Raw genomic sequence first — 23,868 nt, 5'->3', positions numbered from 1 at the left:
AAATATTTTTTTTTTATTTGTATTAATCAAATAGTATAATGAAGCAGATTCAGAAGTCCCTAGAGGATTGGTACATCCATGTTTTTACTACTATAAATTCTATATCGCCACTATGCCATTGCAATATGGACCAATCGAACAATTGTCGGACAAGCTACCGTGAGTCTGTCTCTTATCTATCTTTGAATCACCATTGGGACCATTGATTTCTGAGAATTATAACAACTTAGAGATTCAGGAACGTTATCACAAAAGGACAATGATGAAAAAAATCAATAGGGCCCCAATCTTCCCAATCTATATCAGAAAATTCACTCATCAGAAAAATAGAGCCTACACTACATGGACATTGTAGGAATTCCTATGACACTTCAATGTTGGAAATTAATGCTGCTGGCAAGCAGGTAGTAAAAGAGAGAGAATGTTTTTACAAAAATTGGCAGATATTTCGACATTTAAATCTCAGAAGAAAGTCCCAAAGCACTCCTCCTGCATCAATAATACAAATATTCATAATAATACTCTGAAGATCCCAATGTCAGAAAACAATAAATGCTCTTGTTCTGTCATTAAAACTTGAACATAAGAGTGCAGATCACTTTTCTACAACATAAACCTAACTATCATCACTGTAATGAAGTGGTATGAGCCATTGTGTTATGTAGGATATAATCCAAATTCGTTACTGCATTCCTTCAATGAACAGTCAATAATAAATGTTCACAGCCCCCTACATCTTTAATGAAAAAGTTTGCATCTTCAACATGTACTAAAATATTTCATTTGTAATAAACTTTCTGTCTGGGAATTGCAGAAACAGAGAGTATCTCCAATAAAATAAGAAATTGCAAATTTTTCATTTCAGCAAAATTTGTAGAGATTACCCCCACACATTATCTTCTGCATTTACTGTCTTTATCACATAACAATTAAGCAAAGGCTTGAAATCTTTAGCAAGACTACCATATAAACAAGAGAATATAAATCACAGAGTCAAGGAATATAAGAGTTTGCTTGTTGACAGAATCAATTGGAAACGATCGAAATGATGAACTTATAACCATTCCATACATACAGATTATCTTAATTAATTCAATCTATCACTGAAAATCATTAAAATCCATCAAATCTTTCTTGGGACTCTTAAGATGCGACACTAAATTTTCTTATTTAGACTCGAGTCAATTAATTACTTAAAATGAGCTCTCTGTGTGAGAAATGTAAAATTCTTGTAAGTTTCTGAAAGACATACAGTCTTTCTGAAACTTACAAGAATTTTACATAATATAAACGCGTATTTTATACTTGGGTTATATGTGTAGAACTATACCCACATTTCCAAGATTTTAGTAGATCCATCTGTTTAATCATCAATGCTTGTTACACACACAGGGTTTTAACACAATCTGAGCACTCTTGTTTATATCTAGTATAAAAGGAGATTATATTATACTATATTATATATACACAAGTTTGCTCACATTGTGTCAAAAACCCTGTGGTTACAGCCACATGGCTATCAAACTATATACTACACAATCATTATTCACTACACATTTTCTATAGAGCTTTTCGACACATTTACTATACAATACCTATAGAGTTGATGACACATTTCTATACTAATCTCCCTAACATAGTTTTCCCTCTATACAGTTTGTGATGCATCTAAGTTCTATACAAATTTTTTTTAATACAAGGACAGTTCATTTAGTGTAGTTACCTTTTTTGTATTCGGACAGTAAGGGAATTCTACTCTCAGCAGTTTCAAATTCCTGTAGAGAAATTCCCTCGAAATCCTCATCACAAAGACCCCAAGAGGAATATCGAAGTGACATGGCTGTTGTTCCTTTTCTGGGTCCAGCCCAATCACCAAAGGAAATGTCCCAAACCATTGAACAGAGCAACAAGATCTGACCTAGTTGCTGCACATAGTTTTAAAATATTTGCTGAGAGAAAAAAAACTCACGTAAATGACATTACGTATGTGTCAACATAAATTGCTGAAGCAATCCATCAATCTGTGTTCCATTATCCTTCACTACACGACTAATAAACTCGTGATGTTTTACACTGATCAGGATCAAACAAGACGCTCCTTTCTGCTTTATTTTATTTCTCACCATAATTATAGAAATCTCCTTACAAAAACAAAAATGTTATCCTCACATAAAGATGTTCTCTCCACTGAAACCATTTAAATGCTGCCAATTAACCAATTAATCCACCAGAAAATCACCCACTAGTTTCTTGCAGAAATTCCATAAATTTGCATGAAAAAAAAAATTGATAAGGGCAAGTCCAATAAAAGTGTTTTGCCTCCCACATGATCCTGCGACTGAACAACAAAGTGGCAGAGCCCGAGGAATTGGATCACATTGGAGGTTCAGAGCTGACCACAAATCAATAGAGTCACGGACTTATTAGTCCAGGGTCATGATGGGGGTGCTCAAGCTCCCAGACTTCAGGTCCCCAACATAAACAGGGTAACTTACTATAAATGAACCCTGTTCAAAAATAAAACCATTCTTATGTTAGCATCATGTAAAGATACATTCCAACCTTTTATCTGCTGATCAATATCTCCCAATAGCTTACAAACGTTTCCATATAGATTCTCAAAAATATTCTTATTGTTTTCAAATAATGCAAGGTGTAAAAAGACACATACTAAAGTTTCAAAAACTTGATGCCAGTGGGCCATAATGCTCACCTAAGTTATCAAACTTACAGAGAAATACAAAACTTTGATTAAGCTGTTCATTAAATTGTTATTTTTAATAAAAGATATTATTTCTTATTTGATCATTTAAAAGAATTTGAATTTCTTCAAACCCCCTTCCCCCCCCCCCCCCCCCCCCCCCCCCCCCCCCCCCCGGATCAAAATTTAATGAACAAAATAGGCTTTACCTTGCATGAAAATGCTTGTATTTATTTCTAACTGCTATTGCCTGGCCCTTTAACAAACCTTAATTTACGATACATGCAATATCAATACTTGCATATTGTTTTGACAAACAGTAGCAATATATTATATAGTAGTTGTTTTACTGGTCACGGTAGCTCAGTGGTTGTGAGTTCAAGCTATTCTCATGGTTAGCAAACCTAAGATGCAAACATAGGTCGTGATTGCTCCTTCACTAAATGCTCGGCATTTGGAAGTTAAAATCACGGGTCTTTCTAAAAATAAAAATAGAGGTCTCGTGTTGCGATCGGCATTGTCATGTTAAAGAACCCTCACTGCTACGGCCCTGAGCGCTAAGCATAAGGTCTAAATTTGTGGTACTTCACCTACAGGAGGTAAAACAAACTATCAGTCACTGGTAGCATTGATTTTGAAAGTTTTTTTTAGATATCCAAATGAAAGAAAGAGCACTTAGTGATGTTTATGACAGTGGAAGGGGGAGGGGCAAAGAGAAAAAAAAGTGCCTTCATATACTGTATGTATAAAATTCTTGGTTAGCAAAAAAAGCAGTTCTGCCCAAACCCCAAAATTGTAAAGGGGGTGGATATCATTCAGTATACTCAGTAAACGAGTTCAATTCATTGGTTCAGCTTTGCATTTCCATTGTTGTTGTTGTTGTCAGTTCCTTTCTATTTACATGCAGGTGTACGGGTATTGTCCACACTAGTGGGCCCCCTTCCAGATAGCTGGCTAGCTGCATGCATGGCAGATCTCACCTTAGATCTCCATTTTTTTTTCGATCATAAGGGTCGGCAGTAGAGAACTTCCATTCTCTTCGAACTTTCTCCATCAGCTTTTTCCAAGATAGCATTGACCAACAAACTCTATGCCTTCCAGAAACTTGTACATTGAGAGCACACTTGATTGCACTGCTGAATCATATGTGGCCATACCACTGGAGTCTTCTTTCCCTTAAGATGAGGTCAAGGTCTTCGATACCAAGTTGCCTCAGCAATTCATTTGACCCTATAGTGGCCATATCTTCTGGCTTGATGTTGCAGGTCTGTCTGATCATGGCCCTGTCATTGCGCTGTAGGTGGTGGAGATTTGGCTTGGTCAGTGCCCCAGTCTCACTGGCATGAAGCATAGTGCTCTGTACACAAGTGCTATACACTCGACCACAGATATTGTACAACAGGTGGCATGATGTCAGAACCGGTAGCAGCTCCTTGACCTCAAAGCGATCTCCACACGCATAGTTATTGCAAGGCCACAGCAACCAGCTGCAGAAAGCATGTCTCCTAGGTAGCAGAAGGAACCTACAACCTCCAACTTATTCAGACCAACTTGGATATCACTCTGCGGCCTGCCGTCAAGAGGGTGAGCTGTTCCCCTGCATCTTGAGCATCTAAAGTCAAGGTCCACAAACAGGCACTTGAGCCCACTGCATTTCTTGTGCACCCAGTGCTTGCAGCCATTGAAGAAAATACTGTTGCTGCCTACACCTGTATGACAAGCAGTACATGGGAAGCTGCCTGAGTCCTGAAGTTATGGTCAAGACCTTTACCACTGATCATGATTTTGCCCCCATTCACTCTCCAAGTCAGGAGCCTCTTGACACATTCATCCATTGAGTCAGCAATGATAACCAGATCATCTGCAAACAGATCCTCCCAGGGAACACCAATGTGAAATTCATGTGAAAGAGCCTCGAGCACCATGATGAAGAGCAGAGGGCTGATTACTGACCCCTGATGGACCCCAACCTTCACAGCAAACTCCTCATTGTAGCCGTCACCAACGCGGACACAGCTACTAGCATTGAAATACATCCCCTGCACCAGACGCACAATCCACTCTTCCACACCAAGTTTTTGCAGTGCCCACCTGATCACCTTTCGAGGAACACAGTCAAATGCCTTCAAGGTCCACAAACACAGCTGCCAAACAACAAATAATGCACCTGTTGTACCCCTAGGCCGGCCTGCCAGGGACGAAGCCAAATGGGAGTCATTGATTGTCACCAACTGCCTAATGAGGCTGCCAACAGTCCTCCCCAGGACTTTCATGACTTGTTCTGTCAGCTTGAGTTCATGGTCAGGTGCGTAGTTGATATACGAAAGTACACATTAAAATATTTGTGCCACAAAAATAACTTTGTGTTATATAGTTTCCATTCATAATTTAATGAACACCATAATACCTATTTGATCAAATTTAGTTCTTTTTGAATTTCATATTATCAACTATGCACCCAAACAAATGAAGAAAAAAAAGGTGATTTCATTCATAAAACCCAAGATCTTCCAGGACCTCAAGGCCGCCATCAGACCTTTGCTGTTGCGTCCACTTCATTCTCTTTCTAACCATATGCCTGACAGTAATTGCCTTTACATAAAAGGTAAAGGTCAAAGATCATCAAAAATGGCACACAACACTCTGTCTGAACATAGTATACCAACATACTAAATATCAAAGGCCTATGTCAAAAGACAAAAAACTTAGTGGCCTGGACAAACTTTGTATGAGAAATGGAAGAAGAAGAATTCACACTAAAACAACATGTCCTCCTTCTGGGAAAAGGAGACATAATGATCAGTAAAACAGTTGAGCTAGTAGCATAGTTTTCAAAGGTGTGAATTTCTCAAGGTAGATATGTCGTGAAAATGTATCACCTGGTTAATTTCTGTGGAAACGAGGGAATAATTTATATAAGGTCTCTCCCGTTTCCACAGAAATAACCACCTGCCATACCATTATGCTCAACAGTAAGCAGAAAATTAGCCGAACTGTGGCATAAATCAGGGATTGGAAACATACTTCAAAATTACCAGAGTAATTGCTAATTCCGTGTTCAAGATATCCGAGATTTTAAAATATTATTTAAATAAGATAAACACAGCCGATACCAACAGCTCATGATAAATGAAAGGTGAAGATAAATGAACAGAGATCTATCTCATAACTCCCATAAGAAATACAAAATAAAGAGTTGGACAAACAGGACCCCTGGACACACCAGAGATGGGATCAGGTGCCTAGGAGGAGTAAGCATCTCTCATCGACCAATCACACCTGCCGTGAGCTCTATATCTTGATCAGGTAAACGGAGAAATCCGTAGTCAAAATCGATGTGCCAAGAATGGCTTAACTATCGGTATGAAACATGTCAGACAACATTTGACTCAATGATAGGTTGTAATAGCAAACTAGATCATTATAACGACCATAGAATTTGCGAAATGCTAACTTTAAACGAGACTGTTGAAACCCTTGCAACATCAACTTGTTTGTAAGTAGCCTGCCTCAATTTAAAAACTGATCATATGCAGAGCAAGCTTTTGCATATTGAATCAGTTGAGAGATATAAACACCATATGTTAGTGATAATGAAATATTGCTAAATAAATGTGGGAAGTTGAGGATCATCCCGTTTGTCATAAAGTTGAAATCTTTCTTTCATGTCACTGTCCTGCCTATCTTTAAAATTAAAAGTATCTCATTCCTGAAATTAGAGGTGTCAGAGTTACACCAATGCCTCCATCCAAGGGCCATAACTCTGCCAAAAGTTATCCAACTGGACCAATTGAAGTTCTTAATCCAAAATGTCCATGTTTAAATAGTAAATTGTTTGAATTATTTTTAAGTCCAAGAGGCAGTGAACTGTCCCAAACCTTATTTGACCAAGACAAAACAGGAATTTGACCTGCTTATTCAAAATGTTCCTGTGTGACCAAGATATTAATGAGCAGAAACTGAATAGTTTGAAATTTTCTACATCCAAAGGGCATAACTCTCTCCAATTTAATGCTTTACCTAAACCAAAAACAAGGTTGACATGTGTATTCTCATAATGTTTGTATCTCCTCAATTTCAATTCAAAATGTCCATGTACATGCATGACTGTGCAGATGAGCAGAAACTGATTTGTTTGAAATTGTCCAAGTCCAAGGGGAATAACCCTGCCAAAAATATTTTGACTAGAGTGATATAATAATAACAAGAGGTACTGTGAGCAATGCTCACTAAGAATACCCCCCGCTTACCCCAATCTCCCAAAGGGTGTTGGTAATAGGTAAAACTTCAGTATTATGATCCAAAAGGTATCTAGGAACACAGCATCTCCATGCGATGAAAAAAGCCATTAAAGAATTTAAATGGAAACCATATTGCTACTTCGATGTCCAGTGTGTGTGACCTTTGACCTTTTGACCCCAAAATCGATAGGGAACATCTTCATCCCATGGGTAGTCCATATGTATGATATGGTGACTGTAGGTGGAAAGGATAACGCTTTAGAGCCTGGAAACCATATTGCTACTTCGATGTCCAGTGCGCGTGACCTTTGGACCCCAAAATCGATAGGGAACATCTTCATCCCATGGGTAGTCCATATATATGATATGGTGACGGTAGGTGGAAAGGATAATGCTTTAGAGCCCGGAAACCATTGCGTCTACAGACGGACGGACAACCCGATTCCAGTATACCCCCCCACAAATTGTTGCGGGGGGTATAATAATAATGATTAATAATAATAATAATGATTGGTTTTATATAGCTGTATATATTTTATAAATGGTAAATTGACCTGTGTATTCTATGCTATACTATCATTCTAAAAAGATTTTATCTAAATGCCTTGAGTAGCTTTTGAATAGAAAACACCAAAAGAAAATAGTGTCATAGAAAATGAATAATGATAAGAAACATAGTAAAAACAATATGTCCCTAAACTTTGATCATGTGGGGAACATTCATGTAACTATTAGCTGTTAGAAACCTTAGATGCATTTGCAAGTTTCAAGAAGCCTGTAAAATGTCAAGGTTCCAAAGAAACATCCCTAGACATGACAGTCTGAGATTATTGGAAGATACATTGTTAAAACCCATAGAAGAGAGAAGTTGCAGCCTATAAGGTAAATTTAATAAATTAATAAAAACAGAGAACAGCTGACATCCAATTACATCTATACAATAGATTTGAACCAGATGCTTCTGGGATTGAGAATTATTCCAGAATATTAAAAAAAAAACAAGAGCAAGAAGTATCCTCACAAGTTGCCTATAATGTTTGTTGTGTCTTTATAACAATCAATGCACAATTATTCATGTCTACATACATTTTTGTACATATAGACACCGGTATTGTATTTCAATTTTCCAACGTATTGTATATATACTCTTGAAATTGCTAATTTTCATCAAAATATATCACTACATTAATATTCTAGCACAAGAACATTTTTGAAAACCCCACACATATAACTTAATAATTCTTGGATTTACAAAAAAAAATATCTACAACTCCTCTTTAAAGAAAGGAGGGGGAATTGACATGACTTACATAACTACGATATCAACTTTGTAGAGGCAAACTAAAAATGTACCAATACTTATCATTTCCATTAGTGGAACTCTTCAAATTAAAGGCGCGTAAAGTCGTGCTACCGGGACAACATAATGTAAACACATTACTTAAGCATACGTAATATAAATTATGGTATCGAATACATATTATAACCGACTGCAAACCACAACACTGATTGAAATTGTTAAGTCAAATTTAGGAATTGATTATTCTTACAAGAAACTATGTGAGGGAGAGATGGTACTAAATTTGCCAAATCTGACCGATATTTTTTTTAAGCATCAATCGCAAGAAGAACTGTGAAGGGAAAAACCTATATGCACTAACAACACAAGAACTTTTCTTGTAATTAATATTATTCTAAAGTTATTCTGTCAGACTATGAAGACATTCTATTTTATCATACAATTAGGACAGGTTCATATGGCATGGACTTTGTAATAGTACATGTACACCCCCCCCCCCTCAATTCCCATATTTTAGAACAAGTTATATATATTCCAAACTGCATTTTTTAGACGCTTATAACACTAATTAACACAACTAATGCGTTTCCAAACTGCATCGAAGCTATTTTGAAAATTACAAAATATTGATGGATTTAGGACAGAGAACATCGATCGTTGTTTGGAATGTTTAAAATAGGTGTGGTGGAGTTTTAAAAACATGTAACATCTTTAATAAAATAGTGTTAGAATATCTGAAAAATGGAGTTTGACCAATTTCATTTTATTTTAAAACACAACATGTATTTTAACTCTTAAAGGGGGGGGGGGGGGTTGCTATGAACGTTTTGTTTATGTCCCAGTAATCTCGCACTTGCTCGCGAGACTTGTGCTTTTCTTACCAATGACGCACAAGAGTCATCAAAGCGCGATAACTCTAACGAGCTGGTAATGAGAAGTATTATCAAACGAATATTTGCAAGTACAACAAAAAAGTCCAAAAAAGTAATAATTCACACTATTTTTCAAAGTCCAAGGGCCGTAACTCAGCACACAAAAATATCAGTAGAACTGATGGATGCTCCCCAAAATACATCTTACCAATGAACTATTTCATATGAAGAATGACTCTCAGAATGATCAATAACTGTTGAAATATTGTTGAAATGAAGGATTTTTTTTTTCATATATAAGGTACATGTATATACATGTATGCTGAATGATGTTCACCTTTACCAAATGACCTTGGCTGACCTTTGTTAGAAAGCTATTTCTCTATTACTTATTTCAACACCTGTTCAAATAAGGCACTGTTGAAATAAGGCACTTTTTCCTCATATTAGGTATATGTTCTGAGTTTATACCTTGAACTTTTATCAATGACCTTGAAAGACCTTGGTCCAAAAGATCAATAACTGTTGAAAAATTGTTGAAAAGAAGTTTTTTTTCATATATAAGGTATATGTTCTGAGTGACCTTGATCTTTCCAAAATGACCTTCAAAGACCTTGGTCCAAACATCCTTGTCTCAAAGAACATTTGTGAGCAATTATATCAATTCATGAGGAAAAGCTCAGACAGACGGACAGACATGATAGTGACTATATGCTCCTCAAAAAAATTTCAGGGAGCATAAAAATCACAAAATTAAAACCCGATGTGTAGCATACTATGACAAAGCAGTGTACCAATTACAAAATAAATATCTGACAGAACAGAGAACAAGAGGTTCATGGGACACATCGCTCACCTGAGCAGCAGTTCCTAGCAATAAACAAGCTTCAAAGCAAAACTACACAAGCAGATTGGTTCAGAAAAAACTTTTCAAAGATAACGACTAATACTTCATTAATTATCAAACTTAATTATTAAGCTTGACAACAAATTCATCAACTATCATATGTCCTTATAGGCAGATATGTTGATTGATTGATTGTAGTTTGTTTAACATCCCTCCCGATAATTTTTCACTCATATGGAGATGTCACCAATACCGGTGAAGGGCCTATGCTCGGCGCTTACGGCCATTGAGCAGTGAGGGTTCTTTACTGTGCCACACCTACTGACACGGGACATCTGTTTTTAAGGTCATCTCCGAGGACCCGTGACATTCACACCTAATGCCGAGCGTTTGACGATGGAACTGTCACTACCTCTAGACCACTGCATCGGTTCTGTAGACGGATATAGCCTTTAATATTAGCAAATTTCATCTAAGGATGCTTGTGCCATTAGTTTTGGTTCTCTACACATTCGCATGTAAAACATTGATCCCCTATTGTGGCCCCTTCCAAACCCCAGGGGTCACAATTTTTACAAACTTTAATCTCCACTTTGTCAGGAAGCTTTCATGTAAATTTCAGCTTTTCTGACCCAGTGATTCTTGAGAAGATGATTTTTGAATGACCCCACCCTATTTTTGCATTTTTGTGATTATCTCCCTTTTGAAGGGGGTATGGTCCTTCATTTGAATAAACTTGAATCCCCTTCACCTCAGAAGAGTTTCCTATATATATATATATCAGCATGTAAAACTTTGACCCCCTTATGTGAGCCCAACTCTACCCTCAGAAGCCAGGATAATCTACTCTAAATTACATGTAGAAAGCTTTAACTTGAATCTCTACTCATATGGCCTAGTGGTTCTTGAGAGGAAGATTTTTAAAGATTTTCCCTATATATTCACAAGTAAAATTTGATCCCCTATTGTAGCTCCAACATACCCCCGGGAATCTTGATTTTTACAATTTTAAATCTGCACTATGTCAGAAAGCTTTCTTGTAATTTTCAGCTCTTCTGGTTCAGTGGTTCTTGAAAAGATTTTTAAATAACCCCACTCTATTTTTGCATTTTTGAAAATATTTCTCCTTCGAAGGGGACATGGCCCTTCATTTGAACAAACTTGAATCCCCTTCACCCAAAGATGCTTTGTGCCAAGTTTGGTTGAAATTAACCCAGTGGTTCTGGAGAAGAAGATGAAAAAGTGAAACGTTTATGCTGACGCCGCTGACAGAGTCACCGTCAGACAACAGACAGATTTTGATCAGAAAAGTTCACTTGAGCTTTTGGCTCAGGTGAGCTAAAAAGTGTAGGAAATTGATTTGCTGGACCTACAGACGGTCGGTAGGGGACTAATAAATTAACTTCAATGTTGACTTCGTGAACACATGCACTGTATGATTCTAGCTCAGTTGTAAAAAACCATCACTCAAAGATAATTTTATCAATACATGTATAAATTTAAAACAAAAACATAGAAAGCTTCCCATGAAAAGAATTCCCTTATCAAAAGAAGTGCTCCCATACAACCATTATCGATTTGAGGCTTCCTCACCACATGTACATTGACCTCCAGCATCTCGTAATTGCTGAAGTATCTAATGTCTCAATGTTTCTAATCATCGCATTAACCACTCAAGGTTGTCTTGTATTTATTCAAACATTATGCTTTACATCACAATTTATTGGAGAACAATTCAAGGTAGGATCACATCGCATATTTCTTTTTCTCCGGTGACGTAATTTACAATGTTGTGATCATTGGGTGATATTCAGATAACTTGCTCTAATGAAAGACAAATCTTCTACCACAGTAGAACTCTGAAAACAAATTCTGGCCTCAAGACCATAAACTGAGAATAGACTTGCGTCAAAATTTTTATTACTTAATCTTATTACCGTCAAATCTAAGATGCATCAAGCACAGATGTTTAAAAAAACTTCCTGATTTATAGAAAAATTAAGGAGGTACTCTACATCATCATAATAGCTTTGTACAAAAGGGATTACTAGTGGTATAAAAACTACACGAGGCAAACTTATAATGAGGTAAAAAGCTGGTGGAATTTTTAAAAAGGGTATTATCTATAAGATTATTTTAAATGGTAGAAAATTTTTTATTTTAAAACACAAAAAATAGCACTTTTTATATCTTGAATAAAATTGAAATTGGTTGCCATGGCAACAAAAAAATGCATATTGAGCAGCTTTACAAGGTCTACGTCAGAGAAATTTCACTTTCAACATATCGATATTTGGACCATAAACATTTAAGAAAGCACATAGAATTACTACCCACTGGACTTTGTTTCCATGGTAACAGATTAAAAAGAATTATTTCATTTATGCGATTTGTCACTTCGTTTTATAATTGTACAACTTTTGAAGAGTGCATTGAGCATTTTCATGAATAAGATACAATTCCAGCCCAAAAATGATAAATGATATTTATATTTAATTGTCAAGTATTGTAGTATCACATTTGAGGTTTTTTTCTGAATACAATACAATATTTTCAATATCCCGGCAGGTTTTCCACGGTCCTGCTTTGTCATAAATTCATTGTTACATTAGCCCGAACCTGTCTTGTATATACTACATCTTTGAAATAAATTCCTTCTTCTTATTACATTGCTTGATGTTTGTTTACATAGTTGAACATGCAACTGTAACCTTCGCGACAATATAAAGCCCGGTCAGTGGTGCATCTAGAGGGTGGGTTGGGGGGGGGGGGGGGGGGGGGGTAACGTAAAGTTAGTAAAAATGGCACTAATAAATCTGTTTTATGTCGACGTTATGCAGATGTTCCTCAGACAAAATTAAGACTATGTTAAGATATACTAGAGAAGACCCTTTTTTTTAATTCTTACATGATCATATCAGTTGCGTTTTCTACATTTCAAAGTTCATGCGATAAATCGCTCTATCAGCGCAAATAGATGTCATAGCATTGAAATAAAAAGTGGATGTCATAGCATTGAAATAAAAAGTGCATGTAATTAGAAAGCATTGTCAGGTTTATTTTTAAAAATGCTTGGGAATAAAAATTCCTAGCATCATTAATGTCGAACCTTGTCTTTGAGGATACTATTCACAGACAATGATTGATTATGACAGCATAAAAATAAATCCTACTTTCCCTAGCAAGATTGGCAGAGATTACATGGTCACAACATAATTTTAATGGAAATTAACTGTAGCACATACTACATATATAAAAAATTGTAGACTTTTATAATATCAAAGAAAATAATTTATAAATGATCATTTGAGAAACATTATTATTTTTTTGTCATAGAGGGTTACACATACGCCGCTTGACACTTGACAGCGGTAGTAGATAACAAGTAAATAATATGTCATTTTCCCTTGATACATCTATGACGTGATGCATTTTTTCATTATGACGTCATAAAGCGCTAAGTGCATTGAGGTATATCAAGAGTTATCTCCCTGTTGTTGCAAACCTTAAGTTTTTATACTGTATCAGCAAACTTGAAGTCTTTCATATGATGAAGACAATACATGTAACCACCACCCTGCAAACAAACCCTTAATTTACTCCCTGGGATCATGAAATTTACAATTTTGGTCAAGGACTACCTACTCCTTCTAAACATCTATTTAGCTTCAGTTTATTATCAATAGCATTAAATTATTAAAATGTTTTACACACATACACTATACATGTATATACCAAGTTTGGCCCCACTCTGGAGTCAGAAAATTTACCCAGAGAATCATGAGATTTACAATTTTGGCCGATGCCTTCCTGCTCTACATTACTATGCATTTAGTTTTTCTTACACATGTGCAGTTGTAGAGAAAATGATTTATGACAAGAAATGTTTATAAAACATGTACGCCCACATGGTGCAACATTAAAAAGGGTTATACACATGCATCATTTAAATGATAGTAGTGCCAAACTGTTTCAAAATATTGTGCAGACAATATCTTCCTATGTCCGGAGTGGATTGACCATGTGATCTTAAAATCAATAGGGGTCATGTATTCCTTATTCTGTACCAGTATACCAAGTTTGGTGTCAATCAAGCAAATGATTCTTAAAATATAGGAGACATTATATTAATTATTATGTCCAGCTTAACACTTGACCTTTTACCACGTGACTTCAAAATCAAGAGGGGTCATCTTCTCCATAGGATGTACCAGTGTACCAAGTTTGATGTCTGTTAAGCAAAGGATTCTCAAGATATTGAGTGGACAGTGTCTTCCTATGTCCAGAGTAGATTGACCCTTCACCTTTGACCTTTTGACCTGAAAATCAATATGGGTTCTCTTCTACTCATAACCAACACACAAATGAAATATCATTTTGATGAAGTGAATGGTTTGCAAGATATTGAGCACACAACATCTGGTCTACACCGACCGACAGGTGCAAAGCAATGTGCCCTCTTCTTTGAAGGGGGTATAATAAAAATTGGTCAGTTTTTGACAGTTTTTGTCCTGCCCCTAAGGTCCCGGGGGTGCAGGAGTCCTGAAATTTACAAATTATGTCCCCCTTGTCCCAAAGATGCTTCATACCAAAATAAAAATAATTAGAATGGTAGTTATCAAGAAGTTACAATTGTTCAATTGTCAACACGTTTAATCACTGACCATTTTGGCCCAACCCTGACACCAATACCCCTGCCCCTGGTATCATGAAATTTACAATTTTCAATGGTAAAGGACTACTTGTTCTTTCTAAATACTTATTTAGCTTCAATTTAGTATCAATAGCATTAAAGATGTTTTTTTAAATGTTTTACACATAAAATTATGCCAAGTTTGGCCCCACCCTTGAGTCTATGACTATGCACCTAGTTTGTATCCTCGATGTTCAGGTGTAAAGAAAATTATCAAAGATTGAACACTTTTCACTATACAGGACGAGACATTGCTGTGAAATCTGCCATGGCTGTCAAGATGCAAGTTATACTGTGGAAGACCGTGCAATATTACGAACATTGATTCGTCAGCAGTATTTTCAGCGTTCTAAGAAAACAGTTAAAGCTTTGGAAAGTTTGCACTCAGTTACTGGTGATGAAACTTGCATTTATTTTTATTAACCTGACACTAAATGCAGTTAAACAAGGTTTGGATCTGAGAAACTGACCAATGGCCTCAGATAGTGTGCACAAGCAGGTCTGTTCGCAAAGTTAGGCATTATTTTTCGAAACTAAAGGTCTGGGAGCTCAAGTTCCAAAACCCTCCTGTGTTACTGGTTAGTTCTATACTGAAAATGTTTAACATTATAAAACTGCCCGTCCAACTGTTGGTACTAAAGGGATCAAGATTCTACATGACAATGCACCGGCACACAAATCATCCGTCGTAACTTCTATATAACAATGCACCAACACACAAATAGTCCGTCGTAACTTCTATATAACAATGCCCCGGCACACAAATAGTCCGTCGTAACTTCTATATAACAATGCACCAACACACAAATAGTCCGTCGTAACTTCTATATAACAATGCCCCGGCACACAAATAGTCCGTCGTAACTTCTATATAACAATGCACCAACACACAAATAGTCCGTCGTAACTTCTACATGACAATGCACCAACACACAAATCGTCCGTCGTAACTTCTATATAACAATGCACCAACACACAAATAATCCATCGTAACTTCCATATAACAATGCACCAACACACAAATAGTTCGTCGTAACTTCTATATAACAATGCACCGGCACACAAATAGTCCGTCGTAACTTCTATATAACAATGCACCAACACACAAATAGTCCGTTGTAACTTCTATATAACAATGCACCAGTACACAAATCATCCGTCGTAACTTCTATATAACAATGCACCAACACACAAATAGTCCGTCGTAACTTCTATATAACAATGCACCAACACACAAATAGTCCGTCGTAACTTCTACATGACAATGCACCAACACACAAATCGTCCGTCGTAACTTCTATATAACAATGCACCAACACACAAATAGTCTGTCGTAACTTCTACATAACAATGCACCAACACACAAATAGTCCGTCGTAACTTCTATATAACAATGCACCAACACACAAATTGTCCGTCGTAACTTCTATATAACAATGCACCAACACACAAATCGTCCGTCGTAACTTCTATATAACAATGCACCAGCACACAAATAGTCCGTCGTAACTTCTATATAACAATGCACCAACACACAAATCATCCGTCGTAACTTCTATATAACAACACACCAACACACAAATCGTCCGTTGTAACTTCTATATAACAATGCACCAGCACACAAATAGTCCGTTGTAACAGACTTTCAAGGGCAATGGAATTGGTGTTTTGCCACATCCATTCTATCGTCCTGATTTAGCTCCATGTGATGTTTGGTTAAACTCAATCATCAAGAAGCCCTACACGGCGGGCGATTTGAAAGTCACCGTGCTGTTGGAAGTGCCACTTTCCAGTGTATGAAGAGTATGACTAAAGAGGCATATACGAGGGTTGTCCCAAAAAGTCGTAGACAATGTTAATGATTTCGAAATACGCATCAAATCCAAAAGATTTTTTATATGAGAAAACTTTTACTTATTCTAAACAAAAATATAAAATTTGAAATAAGTAATAAAAGAGATAAATGGGATGTTACTGAATAAAAAGATATATATCTGCATTGTTGGCGCACGTAAAAAAATATGTAGATATTTTCTTTGTACCACTGATTTAGATGAAAGCAATTAGTTTCATATTAAATATATTGCATTCAAATTTATATCGATGGAATCAGTTATCTTTTTCACGTAATATACTGCTTTTACAACCGCAGGACGTCATAACCGGCAGAGAAGTGATGTCATTTATAAACGTACCTGTAATGAAATTTGCGCAATATGACGACGTCAATGCCATTCTTAGCGCACGAGAAAATATTATGTAGGCCATTATTTGCCCCCCCCCCCCCACTCAAAGAAACAAGAGATGGAAAACACATCAGATCACCAGAATGTTAGCGGGGCATTAGTGTTTAAATGGCACAAGATATTTATGAAGGGAATAACATTAGAACCGAAAATGGGAAGGCCATAAAAAAGAAAATAAAAACCGCGAAATGCTGAAAGTATAAATAACGTCATGTAATGGACGAAGATGAAGTTTGTGCGCCGACAGCTATGAACATATGTTTTTTATTTGCGTTCTACGTCATAATGAAAAAAGATATTATTGTGAAACTTTGTAAACAAAACTCCAAAATGATGCTTTTAAATTACAAAAAAAAAATCAATATTTTTTTTAACGAATAAATGAGTTATTAACATTGTCTACGACTTTTTGGGACAACCCTCGCAGGTCAGCATTTTTCACATAGATAAAAAACTCAGGTTTGAAGGATTGATGTAAAGGTAAAGACATTACATTTTTAACAGCGCATCTATATTTAGAACTTTTTAAATGTCCCTCATATGGAAAATGAAGAAGTTTGAAGTGCATATTAATTTGACACATCATACCACTGTGGCTCTTCAGATTTAAATTTGCACACTTGCAATTATTACAAAGAAGAATTCACATAAATATTACTAAGTAAAACTTTTAAACCGTAGGTGAGAAGTCCCAAAATTTGAAGAGTTTCCAGATGATGAAGAGCTGAACTTTTAGCTAGAATGAGCTTAAATTTCTATGACTGTATATCAAGTTTTTTAATCTGACATGAACCATTTGAAACATCTCCTTAATATAAATCTTATTAAATTTTTCTTTTACACAAATCAAATGGATATATATATATATATATATACATACAGTACACATTCTAAGGGGCATAACTCTCAATTCTGTGTTCAGCTCTGTTCAAGTCTTTTCTTTTTGGGGGCATTAGATGTAATCTTCACAATCCTCAAATACCAAGATAATTAATGATTAATACTGAATAACAGATTAAACTTTAGATATAATGAATTTCAAATAATTTTCTATCAACACACACATTGATCATTCCATGCATAACTATTAATTCATGAGCAGTTTTTCTATTTTAATCGAGTATACCTCTTAGAAGTATATGAAAATTGATGCATGCATGTATATGTATATATTCTTTATTATCCTCTTGCAATGAAGTATAGAGGTTCATGCAACTATGCCTGCTCTTTTAAGCCTATTCTCTTCTATTATAAAAGGATATATTTAACTTTGGAGGTTACCTATGACAAATCCCTCATGATATAAATTATGTATGAAAGAATCATAATATTTTTAATTTCCATGAAATAAATGACCAATTTCATCAAAGTTCTTCTTGCAGTTATCACTGGTATTTATAACAAATTCTATTATCATGGTTCTCCAAAACCTCGCAGGAAGTTGTCACCTACAGTAAAATCTTCAAAGTAACCCATGTTTCTAGACTGATGCAGTACTGGTTTTCATTCTTTTCAGGATGAGCTATCTACAGATGTTACTGAAATCACCATAACAGAAAGAAGAGCATTCAGACACTGCATACCTCCACAAAACTCACCGAACCCTCTGTATAACATAGACATGAAGTGTTCAGTTCTCACACTCTCTGTATAACATTGACATGAAGTGTTCAGTCCCCAAACTCTCTGTATAACATTGACATGAAGTGTTCAGTCCCCAAACTCTCTGTATAACATTGACATGAAGTGGGAAGTTCCTCAAACTCTCTGTACAACATTGACATGAAGTGTTCAGTCCCCAAACTCTCTGTATAATATTGACATGAAGTGTTCAGTCCCCAAACTCTCTGTATAACATTGACATGAAGTGTTCAGTCCCCAAACTCTCTGTATAACATTGACATGAAGTGTTCAGTCCCCAAACTCTCTGTATAACATTGACATGAAGTGTTCAGTCCCCAAACTCTCTGTATAACATTGACATGAAGTGGGAAGTTCCTCAAACTCTCTGTACAACATTGACATGAAGTGTTCAGTCCCCAAACTCTCTGTATAATATTGACATGAAGTGTTCAGTCCCCAAACTCTCTGTATAACATTGACATGAAGTGTTCAGTCCCCAAACTCTCTGTATAACATTGACATGAAGTGTTCAGTCCCCAAACTCTCTGTATAACATTGACATGAAGTGGGAAGTTCCTCAAACTCTCTGTACAACATTGACATGAAGTGTTCAGTCCCCAAACTCTCTGTATAATATTGACATGAAGTGTTCAGTCCCCAAACTCTCTGTATAACATTGACATGAAGTGTTCAGTCCCCAAACTCTCTGTATAACATTGACATGAAGTGGGAAGTTCCTCAAACTCTCTGTATAACATTGACATGAAGTGTTCAGTCCCCAAACTCTCTGTATAACATTGACATGAAGTGTTCAGTCCCCAAACTCTCTGTATAACATTGACATGAAGTGTTCAGTCCCCAAACTCTCTGTATAACATTGACATGAAGTGTTCAGTTCTCAAACTCTCTGTATAACAATGACATGAAGTGTTCAGTTCTCAAACTCTCTGTATAACATTGACATGAAGTGTTCAGTCCTCAAACTCTCTGTATAACATTGACATGAAGTGGGAAGTTCCTCAAACTCTCTGTACAACATTGACATGAAGTGTTCAGTCCCCCAAACTCTCTGTATAACATTGACATGAAGTGTTCAGTTCTCAAACTCTCTGTATAGCATTGACATGAAGTGTTCAGTCCCCAAACTCTCTGTATAACATTGACATGAAGTGTTCAGTCCCCAAACTCTCTGTATAACATTGACATGAAGTGTTCAGTTCTCAAACTCTCTGTATAGCATTGACATGAAGTGTTCAGTCCCCAAACTCTCTGTATAACATTGACATGAAGTGGGAAGTTCCCAAACTCTCTGTGTAACATTGACATGAAGTGGGAAGTTCTCAAACTCTCTGTACAACATTGACATGAAGTGTTCAGTCCCCAAACTCTCTGTATAACATTGACATGAAGTGTTCAGTTCTCAAACTCTCTGTATAACAATGACATGAAGTGTTCAGTTCTCAAACTCTCTGTATAACATTGACATGAAGTGTTCAGTCCTCAAACTCTCTGTATAACATTGACATGAAGTGGGAAGTTCCTCAAACTCTCTGTACAACATTGACATGAAGTGTTCAGTCCCCCAAACTCTCTGTATAACATTGACATGAAGTGTTCAGTTCTCAAACTCTCTGTATAGCATTGACATGAAGTGTTCAGTCCCCAAACTCTCTGTATAACATTGACATGAAGTGTTCAGTCCCCAAACTCTCTGTATAACATTGACATGAAGTGTTCAGTTCTCAAACTCTCTGTATAGCATTGACATGAAGTGTTCAGTCCCCAAACTCTCTGTATAACATTGACATGAAGTGGGAAGTTCCCAAACTCTCTGTGTAACATTGACATGAAGTGGGAAGTTCTCAAACTCTCATGAAGTGGTCAACAAGGCAAGGATCGGTCATGCTTACCACTGCTTAACCAGTTAAGCAGCATCTTCTTGGTGTCAGTCATCCTTGGCAAGCGAAGATGCTGCTTAACTTGTGTGATCTATAATGGAATCTGATCAGAAGTTTTTCTGTTCACATTTAAACACAGATCGGCAAACGCATTCACAACCAAACACATAAACACATGCACAAACAAGATCCATAAAAAGACCTTCATGGAGGTAAAAGACCAAAAACATAGCCTCCTTGTTGGCAATAATAGCATACCATATACAATCTAATTAAAATCAGACTTCTTAGATCTGCTTCTGACACAGAGTATGTGGCGCGGATCTAAGAAGTCTGAGTTTAATTAGATTGATACCATATACATATATCGTCCAACTGTAGAAGAATAACCCTGTTAGTTTTGTTAGAAGTAGAACATTGCTTTTCCAGCTCAGTTTTCATTTTCCACAGATACTCTTAACCTATAAAATTATTCTTCATTAATTCCACTAAGAAATAGAAATATTTCTTGTCCTTTATCAGTACTTACCAGAGAGCCTATAATTATTTTTAACAAGTACTTACCGGAGAGCCTGTAATTATTCTTACCAGTACTTACCGGAGAGCCTAGGTACATGGAGTTGTCCCCCTCCGTCTGAGTTCTTGCTGCCGGGAGTGAGGACAGTTTTAGCCGGCTGTACAGAGATGACCCTGTCTCCTCTTCCTCCTTCCTCTGAGGACTTGCCCTCTCTGTCCTTGTCTTTAACAACCCTCCTCCTTGTTTTATCATACTCCTCGATGTCACTCTCCTCAAAGGTGAAAACCTTAACAGAGTTCTGTGGCGAGGAGCTGGTGTCGCTGGCATTCTCTATGGAGAATGAGGGGTTCGCTGTGCCAATCACAGGCTTAACCTTTGCAGGCTGAATCAGTTGCTCAGATGATGAGATGTCGGGAGCGTTGGGGTGGAGGAACTCGCTGATTTTGATACTTATGGACTTCTGATGGTCAGAACTTAGGAATAAAGCATGTGTCCGAGGGGATTCCCCGGAGCCTTTCTGGAGAGGTTTGTCAGCTTCTGCAGACGGCGTTTTCAGCTCCTCCGATTTTTTTGATGTTTTCTCCTCCTTTTCCTCCTTTGGTTTGACATCTTTCACTGGCACTTTCAGAGGTACCACCCTATTCATCTTTAACGCTTCTGTAATGAAGTGAATTCTCATCAAAATGAAATCAAACAGAACAATTTATTACATTTTAACAAGAAGTCACTGGATTAACAATTTCTAAACATTACCAGGTAATTTTGTAATGGTATCATATCTTTAATTTTCAACCACAATATCCATAGGACAGACACTAATTAGGTGCGATACCACTATGCTGTACTCTAGAGACAAAACAACTCACCATGACCTTTAATTAAAAACTTGTACAACCCAGTTAATTACCTGCATCATTCATTACAGGTAACCAGCTTTTAGTTTTGAACTACTTATTCATATCACTAAAAGCAATGCAAGATTATAAATAAATCACCATGACAACTAGTAATGCTTAAAAAGTGAAAGGCACATGGGAGAAAATCGAAGCTATGTGAGTCAATGTTTTAGTGAGAAACATTGATAAATTCAGTGTCACCCTGTTCACTGTAATGATGATACCTAAGGATCTCTGTCCTTCAGCGGCTAACGATGGAGAACGCCATCACTGACAAGCATTCCATTCATCAAAAGAACACAACAGGCAGCTCCGACAGATGTCCTCAATCTCTGCTGATTGCATCAAGGAAGAAAAAAGCTCACTGCAAAACACCAACAGAACACTGATATTCCGTAACATCAAATGACCCTTTCTAAATACTTGAGATAAAAGACAATAAGCTTTACTGCAGTCTTAGGCTCAAAGAATAACTCAATTAGTCGTTTGACATTAGCATCTGAGAGCGGTACGTAAATCAAAGATTGCTGCAGAAATCAATCCAATGGGAAGGAAATGTCGAGGAAAAAAAATTTCTAACCTGAATTAGAAAATTAATTAACAAGTAAAATACTATGAAAGGTTTCTTTAAGAAATGATTCCCTATCTTCAAAACACGAATCAATTAAAAAGGGTCTTCCTTAAACATAAATGCTGAGTGATGTGTTGATCCTATGGTGGAAAATTCCTATGGTATGTACAATAACCATTGTTAAAGGTCTAGTCAAAAGGACCTACTAAATATCGAAGGGCCTTCAGCCATATGTCTGTTAAATTCTTAGACTAGTGGTCAAAGTTCAAAGTTGGTCACAATTAAGCTAGCTAATTAAATGTTGCACTGCTGGGATTGATTGAGTGTATATTTTGTTTAACGTCCCTCTCAAGAATATTTCACTCATATGGAGACATCACCGTTGCCGGTGAAGGGCTGCAAAATTTAGGTCTTTGCTCCGCGCTTCTAGCCTTTGAGCAGGGAGGAATCTTTATTGTGCCACACCTGCTGTGACACGGGACCTCGTTTTTTTTAGGTCTCATCCAAAGGACTGCCCCATTTAGTCACCTCTTATGACAAGCAAGAGGTACCGAGGACCTATTCTAACCAGGATCCCCACAGCCCTGCACTGTTGGGAAGGCCATAATGATAACCCCACTTGCTTATATCATTTTATAACAAAAGTACCACAAATAGTACAGCATATACCTGTTGGACCTGTAAGCACATTATGCACTCTGAATTGATAAAAAAAATCTGGAAATTATTTGACCTACTTTTACCCCTAAAGAAGGTCATGTGCACCAATCCAGATATTTACATATCTTATAACCTATATAAAATATCTCATAAACTTTATAAGATATCTTGTATATCAAACAAGACATCTTATAAAGTTTATAAGATATCTAATGAAATATAAAGAAAAATATCTTAAATCTTTTATGAAAATCTCATAAACTTTAAAAGATATCTTTTAACTTTTATATCTTATAAAATTTATGAGATATCCTTCAAGAAGAATGAATGTAAAAATGGCATGCCATAGATTAGACTTAAAGCTCGAGTGAGCTAAAACTATGCCCCTGCATAGTGGCGTAGAATCACTCCGTTCACCTGCCGTTGCTTAGTGATGTTTTCATGATTACCGTGCCTGGTTTATATTATCAAAGCATCACATACAAGATCACCATTAATAAGACTGTACAATATAAAATCTATAAAATCTCATTCATACTTCTTAACCCTAACTTCTCTATGTCACCGTCTTTAACTTTGTCTTCAGCGTACAATCTCCTCATATATCATTTTTATCCACTTTTAAATTTAGTATTCAGTAATATTCTTCAAGGATAAGATTTATAGCTATATTTAGCATCCTTTTGATAACTGAAGTGAATTTCAAACAGCATTAAAGTAGATGGTAGATCAAAACGTTGATGAAGAGTTTTTTCGTTCATTAGGGAAGACGGCTAAATGATGCATAGCACTAGTTTTAAGTA

General features: G+C 36.5%; 1 protein-coding gene across 9 annotated transcripts in view; it reads right to left on the bottom strand.

Annotated features, from left to right (window-relative positions):
• LOC125673127 (cyclic nucleotide-gated cation channel beta-1-like) overlaps positions 1–23,868 on the bottom strand; it is a 90,083-nt gene that overhangs the window by 39,508 nt on the left and 26,707 nt on the right. For 5 of the 9 annotated variants that reach the window (XM_056166849.1, XM_056166865.1, XM_056166859.1 and 2 more), the window contains exon 6: positions 21,020–22,198. In XM_056166849.1, the coding sequence (XP_056022824.1) occupies positions 21,020–21,617 (598 nt within the window). In that variant the 5' untranslated portion in view covers positions 21,618–22,198. Of the gene's footprint in view, positions 1–1,723; positions 2,299–21,019; positions 22,199–23,868 lie in introns of those variants that run through there. The other 4 variants (XM_056166854.1, XM_056166877.1, XM_056166880.1 and 1 more) reach the window with 4 other exon arrangements.

Source organism: Ostrea edulis, chromosome 1, assembly GCF_947568905.1.
Source record: "Ostrea edulis chromosome 1, xbOstEdul1.1, whole genome shotgun sequence".
Classification (NCBI taxonomy): Eukaryota; Metazoa; Mollusca; class Bivalvia; order Ostreida; family Ostreidae; genus Ostrea; species Ostrea edulis.
Note: the sequence above shows the minus strand (reverse complement) of the source record. Positions and strands in the feature narration are given on the sequence as shown.